Raw genomic sequence first — 13058 nt, 5'->3', positions numbered from 1 at the left:
ATAATACCTTTGGGCTTGTTGCTGATTGTCTTAAATGCAAAATGTACTTATGTTTTGGTTTAATTACTGCTCTGAATGTGTTGATCTTTTATGGCCTTTCTAGAGTCGTATACTCCAGTTCACAATTAATCAATTGCTAAATTAGTTGCCGATTATTTAAGTAACTCATCATGAATAATCTGATCAGTTGCTTCAGCCCTAATTCCATGTTGAACTTGGAGCTTTCCTGACTTTGTGATGTATAAATTCATTTAAATAAACAAATAAATTTACTGCTTGGTTGAATTAAGGCACAAATATCAGGATGGAAAGCGATCAAAACAAATTGTTGAGCATTCTCCCATCCAGATTCTTGTGTGTCTGTTACAGAAAGAAGAGCGAGATAAATGGGAGGCTGCAGCAGCGAATCTGTTTGGTTCATAGCTGCTGCAGCCTCCCCCAGAATCTGGAGCCAACATGAAAAAACTGAACTCTAGATGGAGGATCAAAATCTGCAGACAGGAACATCTAAACACCAGCAACACGTTTAGCCTTTTGTTTAGAATCTTGTTTGCTCATAAAATCAAAATGCTGCATTTTACCAGTTTTACTGTCATTATCAATAAAATGTGGAAACGTTTGCTACGTCACCAGAGACTTTAGAAATGACACAAAGCCACACCGAGTGGATAAATCAACAGAGGAGTAAGGTCCATGTAAACCATGGAGGAACAACGTGGCACTGCGCCTTGTTTCTGTTTTGAATCTGCAGCAGAGACTAAACATCTGTCAGCCTCAGAAAAATACCGTTTATGAAGCTGGAAACCAAAATGATTTGATCCACCACCTCAGGCTGCAGAAAATGGGCTTATACTCTACTTAAAGCGTGACTGTTTAAGTGATCGGTGCAGCTGTGATGTTGGAGTCTGGCATTTTGAAAGCCTGACCGAGAGGTAAAACCGAAGTAAAACCTAATTCATATTCAGCATGGACGAGCGCGCAATGAGAACGGAGTCAAAACCAAACCAAACCAAACCATCCAGATACTGGTAAAAAATGTGATGCTAAAAGTGACAGAACCATCTGTACCGATCGAAATACATCGAACTCTGAAGGTTTAGAGTTCATCCTCCACCTCAGGAAGCGTCCTGATGAAAGCAGCCATGATGTCAAAGCAACAACGAGAATTCACCCGAGATGGAGAAACTTCTCAAGGGACGGCAGACACGAAAACATGCTTCACCTCAGGAGCTCAGCATCGAAATGAGCAATGACCTAACAAATCTACTGAAATGCACCTGTATCTAATTTCTAATTAAATGTTACTTCAAACATTTCACCAAGTGTTGTAAATTAAATTTTATAGCTATAAGTAAAATTTTTCTCCTTTTAGAAGTTCTTGAATGTCTGATATTATCTACTAAAGTCATAAATTCATAATAAACATCAGTAAGAGGAAAAAAGATAATCTACATGGACGTGGAGTCAGCAGGTTCCCAGTATTTAGATCTCAGGCTGAAATATGGGTTTGTATTTGCATAAATCAACATAAGATAAAACTGTAGAACATTAACATTACTTTACCATAAAGAATCCAGTAATCACAAATTAAAAATAAAGAAGTAAACTACAGGCCTGTACAGAGTAAACAAGGATCAGACGATGGTAACAAGAAAAAGTACAAACACAAAAAAAACAAAACAGATAAATATGTTCTTATACATTTACAAACTAACTTTTCTTTTGCGTTGAATATTTTGGTCCTTATAAACCATAACCACGCAGAGATGGTCCTCTATTTCACAGGTTTATGGTTCAACTGACCACATAATTCATAGACTTAATTACTTGTTTCAGTTTATAAATACAGCTGACTGTCTAATTTATTTTACACCACATCTCTGTTATTTTACACCACATCTCTGTGTTATTTTACACCACATCTCTGTGTTATTTTACACCACATCTCTGTGTTATTTTACATCATATCTCTGTGTTATTTTACATCATATCTCTGTTATTTTATACCACATCTCTGTTATTTTACATAATATCTCTGTGTTATTTTACATAATATCTCTGTTATTTTATACCATATCTCTGTGTTATTTTACACCATATCTCTGTGTTATTTTACATCATATCTCTGTTATTTTACATCATATCTCTGTTATTTTATACCATATTTCTGTGTTATTTTACACCATATTTCTGTGTTATTTTACACCATATCTCTGTGTTATTTTACACCATATCTCTGTGTTATTTTACATCATATCTCTGTTATTTTACATCATATCTCTGTTATTTTACATCATATCTCTGTTATTTTACATCATATCTCTGTTATTTTACACCATATCTCTGTGTTATGGTACCATATTTGGTTTTCTTATCTTTGGTAATAAATAGTTTTGTGCATGTGAAATATCTGCAGAGCCCTCATGGTTGGTATTTAATGGAAAAGTCAAAATCAGATAAAAAAAGAAGTGCTAAGTGCTAAAACACTGTTTTCATAACGACTGAGAGATTTTGATTTGTTTACAAAACATCCAGCAGAGAATCACACCAACAATAAAACCTCTTCAGTTGAAAAATGTCAAAAAGTACTCAAAATATTTATACCTCAGCAAAAGTACTCAATTTAAATGTCAAAATTGGAAAATCTCTCATTTAATCTGTGTAGAAACAGCAGGCAGATGTTCTGCTGGCACAGAAGATTGATCAGTCATGTATCCGATAAAGTAACTAAGTTATTGAGTGCAAGTTTCTCGTTGAGGAGGAGCAACAACATGTTCCTAATGGATGAGTCCATTGGGAGAAAATGTAATCTCCACCTCTTCACACAATAGAGGCGGACGTATTTTATGAGGTTAGTCACAAATCCTGACTCACATGGAGTTTCTCAACTGAATAATTCTTCACGTTCCTGTTACATAATACACAGATAAGCACCTCAAGCAGATAAACCCAATACACACACACAGCAGCAACCTGTTTCTTCAGCCAGATTTCCCTGCCTTTCAAACATGAACTCACCGGCCTTCCCCTCCTCCTTGTCGGACCTCATGTCCTCCCCGGCTCCGGCTCCGTTTGACTCCACTGTCAGCTGTGGTGTCAGCTCTCATATCAGGTGAAAAAACAGAAAGAACGAAGGGAAACACGCAGACATGCAGGCACAGAGCGGAGCGCTCACCATTCAAACCTCACACTGCTCCACTGCAGCCGGCCGCTCCCAGCTCAGCTCCATCAAGCTCCTCCCACACAGGTAACCAGGAAGTCGTCACCTCACCGACTCGCTCTCTTTTATGTTTTTGTCTCTTAGTGGCTCTTCTGTCTCTCCCTGGACACACCCAGAAGTAGCCAGGACGAGACTCGCCCACGCCCGCCTGAGGTTTCCATCTGGCCCCCATGAATAAAGGGGGGGGAAGGAACCCGAAGCACACCTGAGGGCTCAGGTAGAGAACCAGGTGTGGAGCTCGCACTCCACCTGACGGCTGACCCACAATGCAGCAAACGGAGGAAATCTCTGCCAAGAAGAATAAAACCCACTCCAAACCCGCTCGCCTCTCTGAATCTGATGTTTACATCAAGACATCCCTGATTTTTAAATGGGAACTCTGGCCAGAAGCTACAGGAAGTCAAACTGGATGTTTTTAAAATGTAACTTTTGTACAATGTTGAGAAAAAATGTTTTTACTTAAGTGTTTCATATAACTGCATAAATAGAGATAACATTACTAGATGAAAAAATAAGTTTTATATATTCACACCCTCTACATCACAGGTGTCGAACTCAAGGCCTGAGGGCCACATCTGGTCCACCGTAAGCATTTAAAGTGGACCAGAAGATCTTAAACTGAATATTAAGAGTTAAAAGTTGTATGCTTATATGTTATCAGTCAAATAAAATCAGTTTTTCATTTGTATGTGAAACATCATATTGATGTTTCACAACAATATGTTGTGAAACATCTATATGATGTTTCACAACACCAATGTGAAAACATGCAAAAATAGTTTTTTAAGAATTACAAATTGAAAGCAGCGAAACTTTGACAGGAAGTTTGTGACCTGAATACCTGAATAGAAAATGAGTTGCTGCTTCAAGACCTGACCAACCTGCTGTAATCCTGCTTTCCTCTGGCTAGAAAATCCTGAAATGTATGTATTAGGACAACAATGGAACTGAAAGGAGGTTTGGAAGTGTCCTAGTCAAAGTCTGGACACAAATTAGTTTGACCTGGTGTAGCATGAACAAGCCATTTGTGTTTATCTTGAAAATAAAATTTCAGATTTTCTCCATACTAGATTCAATTTACAATTTCAATCCATTTCTTTTATTTTTTTCCAAAAAGTGGATTTTATTTCAAATATTCTACAATTCAGATTACAATATTTTTTTGTTTAATTACAAGAATATTGTCATAATATTAGCAGAATAAAGATAATTTTACTAGAAGAAAGTCTTAAAATTACAAGAAAAAAAAGTCGTTTTAATGAGAAGCTTGAATAATTAAGTTGTTATTTTTTTGTAGTGGAGTTTTCATAAAATTATTACTTCAATCTCCAAATATTAAAACTTTATTCTTGTACTAAACAACTATGTTCTTGTAATGACTTTATTTTCAATTAAAAATTACAAAACAACTCAAAGTCCAAATAAATAGAAGCTGTAAATAACGCCCGTCAAGCAAGATGGCCGCCTTGGACGTACGGAAAGCCAGTGATGGAAAAAAAAATCCAGATATTCCAAAAATTAAATCTTAAACAAAACAAAGATTTTATTAAATAATAAAACTGATTCATCACTCAGTCTTTAATTAAACTGAAACCATTTAGTAAAACTCAGATCACATTCCCTTCTAGAGGCAGTTTGGCTCGAATAGCCTTTTCCCTCTTATTAGCTGAAATCTTCATTTGAAACTGCATTGTGTATTTATTCAGACCATCTATGGCTGATTTCAAGTACAGTCCTGATCTTGTTACCAGTGTGACAAAAACACAAAACCTAAAGACGTCCTTACGCGGGTAAATACGTTTTCACAGCTCCGTACGGATAAAGATGTATGTGCAGCTCCTGCTTTAGAACAAATCGCCTCAGCTCTGTCTGCACACAGAGATGTGTTTATTAATATGGACTTTCTGTGTTATCTTAAACCCTGCGGGCGTTTGATTGCTTTGCCGCTTGTTGCTGACTGAGGTCAGTCCGTGTCGTGTCAGAGGAGCGCCGGGATGTGAGCGGACAGAGTAAATAAGCTTATTCCTCTGCCGTTTCACCTCTTTCTGCCGCAGGCAGGGAAAGGCAGGTGGTTTTAAGCAAAATTAATTCAGCCTGCAGGGTACAGCTAGATAAAAACTCATAACAGAGTTTCGGGTTTATAAGCACTTGAGCGACGCAGCTGGAATACTAACGGGGAAGAATCGTGTGCATGGAGTAGTTTTGGTTAAATCCTTTATATTTGTGGACTTGTCAGGTGTTTACAGCAATAGTATCACTTCTGCTGCTACATGTTTAGCTTCACTCAAAGATCAGATGTGATCTAACCAAATAGTTGTCGCATGAGGCAATGCATCTGCCAATCACTCTGACTGCTCCAGGATCACTGCCAGACAAAGTGTTGCAACAGAAGCTCTGCTGCTGATGCACTGAACTTATCATATTCAGCACAGAATATTTACAATTTAATGACTTAGATGATAAAGTTATAGAACATTTGGATCTTTTGTTGTTTCTTGAAATAAAAAAGTTAAACTTTCTTCACCTGATCAGAACAAATGTTCATTGTTTTGTTGTTGTAAATAAGTGACAAAACATTCAACATTGTCTCTCACGGTTTATCGAGGAAAACGGTTCATAAATACCATCTGGAACGAGAAAATCGATAAAGAACTTCTCTGGCATTGTAATGTCTTTCGTTTGGTTTAGACCAAATTTACATCGACTTTTAGTCTGTCTGTGAAAACTGAACAATGAATCAACTTCCACTTTGACAAGTCTCTCTGCTTTTATTTAAGTCAATTATAATTTGGTTGTGTAAAACTGTCACAATGAATAAAATTTATGTCTTCTTCATAAGCTTTAATTCAGCTCAATTTAAAAATGTATTTTGGGTTAAAAATAGAGAAAAAGTAAAAGTAAAAAGGTTTTAATGTAAAACACAACACTTAAAACAACAACATAAATATAATCGAGCTCCAGGTATGTCGATTTAGTTAGTTAGTAAATCAGTGGGAGGAAGAGTACACTTATTACCTCGCCTCTTCTCTATCAGTCTACAGTTTTTCTGAATTAATTTCAAACATATTTTTATTCTATAAAGGCAACACAAAGCCTCTGGTTAAACTGTGTTGTATGTGGACATTGCTACAGTTCCTGCTCAAATTATTCCTTATGACTCCACGAATAAAAACACAACATTTTTCCAACACTGCACATACAAACCATTTTTACGTGGCAAAATCTAGATTATAATTTATTCCTCCTAAAGATAGTCTGAAGTTGGGGTTGAAAAAGTATCATGAAAAAGCGTTTTATATCAGTCAATATTGACAATTATTATTCATTAGTTTGTTGTTTAAAATATCTGAAATACTTCCAGTTTCCACTCCGTGTCGTTTTTTTTTTGTTTTTTTTAAAGCAGCTATAAGGCACAGTGGAAAATCTTTAAGCTGCTGCTGCTGCGCCAGTTACTCAACAGGTTGTTGCTAGGTAACCAAAGAATGAGCGAGTTGCTAGGTAACCAAAGAGTGAGCAAATTGCTAGGTAACCAAAGACTGAGCGAGTTAGTCGATTCCACCAACCTTGCTTAGCTGGCTGTAAGTTGAGTAGCTAAAGCCTCTCCTTTGCCTACATTTCCCAGAATGCTATGCGGTTCTGGGTCAGAGCTCAGTGAAATTTTTGAATATCCTATCAGACACATATGTCTATCACAATATTTATCATTATTGATCCAGCTTGCATTTTTAGCAGTATTTGTACCATTTAATTTAAGACTAATATATCTTTTAAAAGGTTTTGGCTCCACTTTGACTTCTTGCAATATAAAATCGAATTCACATACCAACATGTTTCCAGTATTATGAAAATGTCTTACCAATAAAACTTGTCATTATTTTTATTACATTATTATTTTGTGGGATTACCAATAAAAAGAATATTTCACAACCCTTGCAAGTAAAATATGAAATACAGAACACATAAAACTAACACAAATCATCTACACAGAATGTCTTGCTCTCTGTTTTTAAGAACTTTAACTGTTTGGTTGCAACAGTTCACATAATGAGGCATTTTTGACCAATGTTGCTGTTTGAATGTTTAACGTCAAGCTGCAGCTGACCTCTAAGCTACGCTGAATCCTTTCCACAGTCCTGCTTTTATCCTGACGCCTCCTCAGTTTGAAATTTTCTACTCCTCAGTGTCCTTACGCTTCTGCTCAGCTCCCTGTGTCTCTGTGTCATTCATTTGCTTTGCTCATATTTAAAGCCTGAAAAAACGGTCTTCTTCTGCGCTGCGCTCCTCTCTATCATTGGCACACAGCTGACCTGCAGCTCTGCATTAACACTGCTGCAGCGTGTTGATAGAGAGCGGCATTAAGATACAAGCAGGGTTAGAGACGGGGAATCAGGTGAAAAAGGAGGCCATGGAGAGCGAGAATTAGTTTTTAGGGTCACATCTAACCCTGCTTTGCAAAAAAAAAAAAAAATATCACCAAGTATTTTTTCTCTAGTTTTGGAATAAGACAGAACTAACTCACAAGCAAATTTTCAGCAAGATATAGGAGCTTATTTTAAGTAAATAATTCCTTGATATTGATGAAAAAAGTTCTAATCCCATTTCAGATTATTTCACTCATTTTCCAGTGTTATAAATGAAATAATCTGTCCGTGAAACTTGAACATTTTTATAAAAACTGATGAATTATTGACTTAAAACAAGTTCCTACATCTGGCTGAAAGTTACTAAGTTAGTTTTGTTTTACTTCATGTGTACTCAGGTATTTGCACTAGAAACCAGACCACAAGTACTTGGTAATACTTTGTGTTTTTGCAGTGTGGAAATAATAAGACGCTCGTCTTTCTGTCCTGTGGCACAGAAATGAATTCAGTTCAGACTAAAGACCTCAAGAAGTTACATACGGGTTCAGTTTAGTTGAAAACTGATGTAAAAACCTGTGCAGGAACATCAGGCTATAAAAGTTTGAGGTTCGCTGTGTGACTTGCGATGTCACCAAATGAGATTAAAAGTAAATTTTAGAGTTTCTTCTAGTGGATAAATCCGGTTTGCAAGAACTTGTCTCTTAAAATATGATGGACGAGCTATTTTTTGCCGGACACTGAACCCACTTTTCGCTCCACTTGCATTAAACAAATATTTATATCGTATAAAGATAACCTGAGTAAACACAAAAATCAGATGTCAAATAATGACGTCATTTAAAGCTTTTCAAGCCAAGCTTGCTGTCACACCTCCAGGAAAGTCCATCAAGTGTTTGTCATAAATGATAAGGACTGTTTTGTACTGATGTGGACACATTAATTAATTTTTTATCAGTTTAATTCATTCAAACTGGGAGGTTTTCAATCATTAACAGTGTATTGGGGACTTTTCCAGAGCATCTCAGTTTGATCCCAGAGTTTGACTAGGCCACTCTAGGTTTTGGTTATTTTATTATTTCAGCTATTCAGACATGAACTTTCCGGGGTGTTTTGGTTTATTTTATGACAATGTTAGTGTTTCTCTAGTTTTAAGGAGATGCAAACTTTCTAAAAAGTTCCTCTTTGTCTCATCGGCCCACAAAATGTTTTCACAAAAGTCTTGTGGATCGTAAAGACGAGGATAGTAAAAGTGACTTAATGAGTCATGTAAGATTCAGGCTATTTTTTCCTCAATAAATAAAATAATCAAAATGGCGTTAAGTATAAACTTGGCCTATCTTTGTCTATTTCTTGCAGGGAAAAGCATTTCAAGCTCTTCAACTAACAATGAGAGTTTTTGTGTTGAGAAGAAGAAATGGACGCGCAGCTTAAAGATTACGTAACAAACAGAAGTAGTGATTTGTGATCAATACTTTAGTGAAGTGGTTGCATACTGGTGGGACGATTACTGCAGCAGACGAAATGAAAAGAGGCCATCATCATCTTGAGCTTCACTCCTCATAAAACACGGCATTTCTCCCGGTAATTGTGGAAGATAAGCGATCTTGCTGCGACGCTCTAACGGCCCATTACGATAAAACTGGAGAATGATGCATTTCAGTGAACTCCACGCCGATCTGCAAAGCAAAACTCCCCTCTGTGGACGTCTGGTGATCAATATGACACTGCGAAATAGGTGACAGAGCAGATTAGGCACTGGGCTGAGATAAATCCGGGCCTGCGGTGAATGCTAAGGGCCCTCATGGCCAGACACCAAGTGTTGTTATCTGATTGTTCTCGCCTGCGAAGGCCTTTCGCTCCGGAGTTCACCCCCCGAGCCGAGCTGACAGCTCGGCGTCCTTTTAACTGCCAGGATAAATCACCGTGCTCACTTCCTGCTGTCACCACGGCAACGCCTTGTAATTTGGAGCAACAATGTACCTTTGCCTAGCGAGCAGTCTGCAGTGCCAAAGTCCATCAGGCTGGATATCTCTGTCGGGTAGCACATGTCCGTCACCACCGTCTTCTGCCTGTGATGCACCGACGGATCTGCAGAGATACGAATGCAAGTTTTATAAGAAATGTTTAAAATTATATCTGGACTTCTTCTTTGCATAAAAATCTGATGATATTTGCACAGGAGTCGTCCTCTTGTGCATGAATACGAGTCATTTATTTTTACCTTCTAATGATTTAACTTAATATTTGTTGTTTTATGTTGGGATTATTATAAAACAAACAACTTAGAGGATTTTATTAAACAAGAATATGTAAAAAAAAAAAAATTAAGTAGCTTTACAGCAAGAACTCATTTCAAGTGAATAATGCCTTTCTATTGATTTTAAAAATTTCTATTTCCGCTGGGAGATTATTTCAGTTAAAATAAGACATTTTCCCATGTAATAAATGAAATAATCTGCCAGTCAAACTGGAATTCATTCATCAATATTAAGGAAATGTTGACTTAAAGCTATCTCCTACATCCTGCTGAAAAGTTACTTGCAATTTGGTTTTGTCTTATTTCAAATTTACTAAGATATTTACATAAAAACTACACCAAAAACACTTGGCAATATTCTGTGTTTTTGCTGCTATTTCCACAGATTAATATATTTTCTGTGAATAACATCACAGATTTGAAGTTGTCTAAAAGACAGAAACTGGTTGACTTTTAAGTGTATGAATTAATGTTTTCTTTCCTGATGATATGTTTAATATTCTGCAGAGCAGATAAAGCTGAGCTCACATTTTGTCTCACTCGTTCTTTCCACCAAACTCTGCAGGTAAAACTATTTCACTTGGCTGAAGTTCTCTGCATAATAAACACATAAAATATGCCACTAAAATCCACAAAGTTTTACATTTAATCTTTTCCACAGTAGCTGCTCTTTCCTTTATCGCTGCATTAAGCCCTCAGCTGCTCCCTGCATAACATTTCCCACCGTCCGTTCACGCTCCAGCGTGTCCGTTTCACAGCTGTATGGTAATTATCGGCGTTACTGACCGTTCCTCCCCTCTCGCCCCGCAGCATCACTCCTGACCTGTCAATAACTGTTTAGACGGGGCCAGGCTGACCTTTCCTTTGGTCCTTAATATGGAGATTGGGCGGCAGGCCGGCTCACACTCGGCTGCTCTGAGACTACTTCGCTGAGCGCCGTCAATAATGAGCGGGTCGTGGAGGGGGAAGCAGAGCGCAGCGAGACAAACTCAAAGGGAGGAACAGCTCACCTCTTAAAACTGCAATATTTAAAAGAATATATAATTTTACATATTTGTTAAAATTGTCACCATGTCGAGACAGTTTCATATGAGACAGATAACCTGTGAAAAAGATCGATGTCCTGCTTCTTGAGAGTTTATCAATGCCTGAAGAAACGCATCACTTCCGACCAAAAACAACCAATCAGAGCCGGGAGGCGGGCTTAGCGCTAGCTGCTAATGGTGGAGAAACGACTTACTGTTATAAGCATGGTTACAAGAAGACCGTTTATCCACCATCATGCTAACCAGCCGCAGCATTATGTGTCATCGTTATTGACTGGAAAAAAAAAACAAACATGCTATGCTAGCTGCAGCGTAGCAGAGAGGAATACAGCTCTGGGTCGCAACTGGGTACATTTACTCAGTTACATTAACTTTAGTACATTTTTAGAAAAAAATTACTTAGGAGTATTTTTACCATGCTGCTTTTTACCTTTACTTGAGTAACTTCACTGAATGAAGAAGAAACTTGTTTTGACCAGAAATTCACTAGATACAGTTTCTGTTTAAGTCTTACAATGAAACAAATTGATTTGAGGTTTTGTATGTGTTAGGTACCAGGCTGGTGGGTCCGCCATTTTCCTTTACAGATCATCCACCAGAGGGCGCCAGATGACAGCAGGTTCCTGGAGGCATGCCCGCAGGTCCTAATCAGACGCACCTGTAGGGAATTGCCTTCTCCTGGAGGTGTATATAAGCAGCTGGCTGCCAGCACGTCTTCGCCAGAGTGTTTGCCTTGACTGGTACACCGAGCCCTCAGAAGTCACGCTGAGTTTCATAGTTGTTCCTTCGAGTAATCTAGCGACCTAACTAACCTCTGTGATCCTTTTTCCAGGACGCCTTCAGAGTTTACCAGGAGATCTCGAGTTTCCCACCTCCAGGATATCCGTGCTGTCTGGGATTACCTGTTCCGCCCTCCAACTCTCTCAGAATATCCACCGCCTGATGCCTGACTTACCCGTTCCTATCCAAATCTACACCACCTAAAGTAAGATCACCTGATTCATTATTCCTGAGCCGTACACCTGTCATCACCCAAGACTCATCATCTCCTTCTCATACAGTGAGCGGTAGCACCCGGATCCCTTTGCCGTGGAGGAGGACCTGACAAATCTGTTTAACTGAGTTTTGTGTTTAATAAACCTTTGGACTTTTCACTAGCCTCTCCGCGGGTGTTTCTGCATGTGGGCAAAGAGTATCAGACCCATCATGACAGTATGACTTTATTTACTAATTAATTGTGTTATTTATATGAATTATTTTCTTTTTGATGTTTAAAATACCTAAATTTCCACTTAACTTTATATTAAGTAACTTTTAAATATTAAATGTAGACTCTACCAAATATTTTTGTACTCGAGTAATTTCTTGGACAGCTACATTTTACTTTTACTTGAGTAAAAATATGTAGAAGTTGTGCTATTCTTACATGAGATACAGTTTTTATGCATCTCATACAAAACCCACCTCTGGAGAACGAGAGGGAGAATGAGCAGTGCCACACCAGATTCTGATTGACAACGCTAAGACCCGCCTTCTGGCTCTGATTGGTTGTTTCTAGGGCAGCTCAATATTTTCACAGATTGTGTCTCATAACATACAAAATATAAAAAGGTATTTTAAAATAAAAGCTACAGATTTCAAAGTTTTATCTCTTACTGAGGTTAAAAACAAATATTCCAGTAAATAAATTATTACTTGCAGTCATTAAATATCTTCACATTTAGATGCACGTCTTCTCCAATTTGTCAAAATGTGCAAAGTAAAACTTTTCCTGACATGAATGTTTTTGTGGGAGGATTTTCTGACCTCAGAGGAGCTCATGATTAGCTGCAGTTCATTGTGTTTCACAGGGAAACACCCGACAGCGTGTCTGCTGCAGTAAGTGGGCTGCAGAGAAGAAACCAATGAATCAAATCAAATGACTTCTGCCTGGTTGGACCTGAAAAGTGAGAATTTCGGGGTTATAATGAGGCCAAACAGTGCTGAATGCAGAGTACTGTAAGTTTTACTTTCTTTATCCATTTGCTCTCCACAATGTCCCTTTCAGAAGACATTTAGCTTTCCATCATGAGGCCAACAGTTGGCATATGTGGTAATGAAATGACGAATAAGGGCACAGTCAAAGTCACTGATTGCAGAGATTTTCTTTTTTCCAGCCAGTGTTTGTGAAAGAA

The 13058-nt window shown here is 37.9% G+C and overlaps 1 protein-coding gene across 2 annotated transcripts in view; it reads right to left on the bottom strand.

Annotated features, from left to right (window-relative positions):
• Positions 1-13058, bottom strand: part of LOC106945824 (kazrin-like) — a 168075-nt gene that overhangs the window by 27267 nt on the left and 127750 nt on the right. For both annotated transcript variants that reach the window (XM_015029785.1, XM_015029784.1), the window contains exon 5: positions 9562-9669. In XM_015029785.1, the coding sequence (XP_014885271.1) occupies positions 9562-9669 (108 nt within the window). The remainder of the gene's footprint in view (positions 1-9561; positions 9670-13058) is intronic.

This window comes from Poecilia latipinna, unplaced genomic scaffold (assembly GCF_001443285.1).
Source record: "Poecilia latipinna isolate Pla-1442-1.1 unplaced genomic scaffold, P_latipinna-1.0 Scaffold162, whole genome shotgun sequence".
NCBI lineage: Eukaryota > Metazoa > Chordata > Actinopteri > Cyprinodontiformes > Poeciliidae > Poecilia > Poecilia latipinna.
This window is presented reverse-complemented; position numbering and strand designations above follow the sequence as displayed.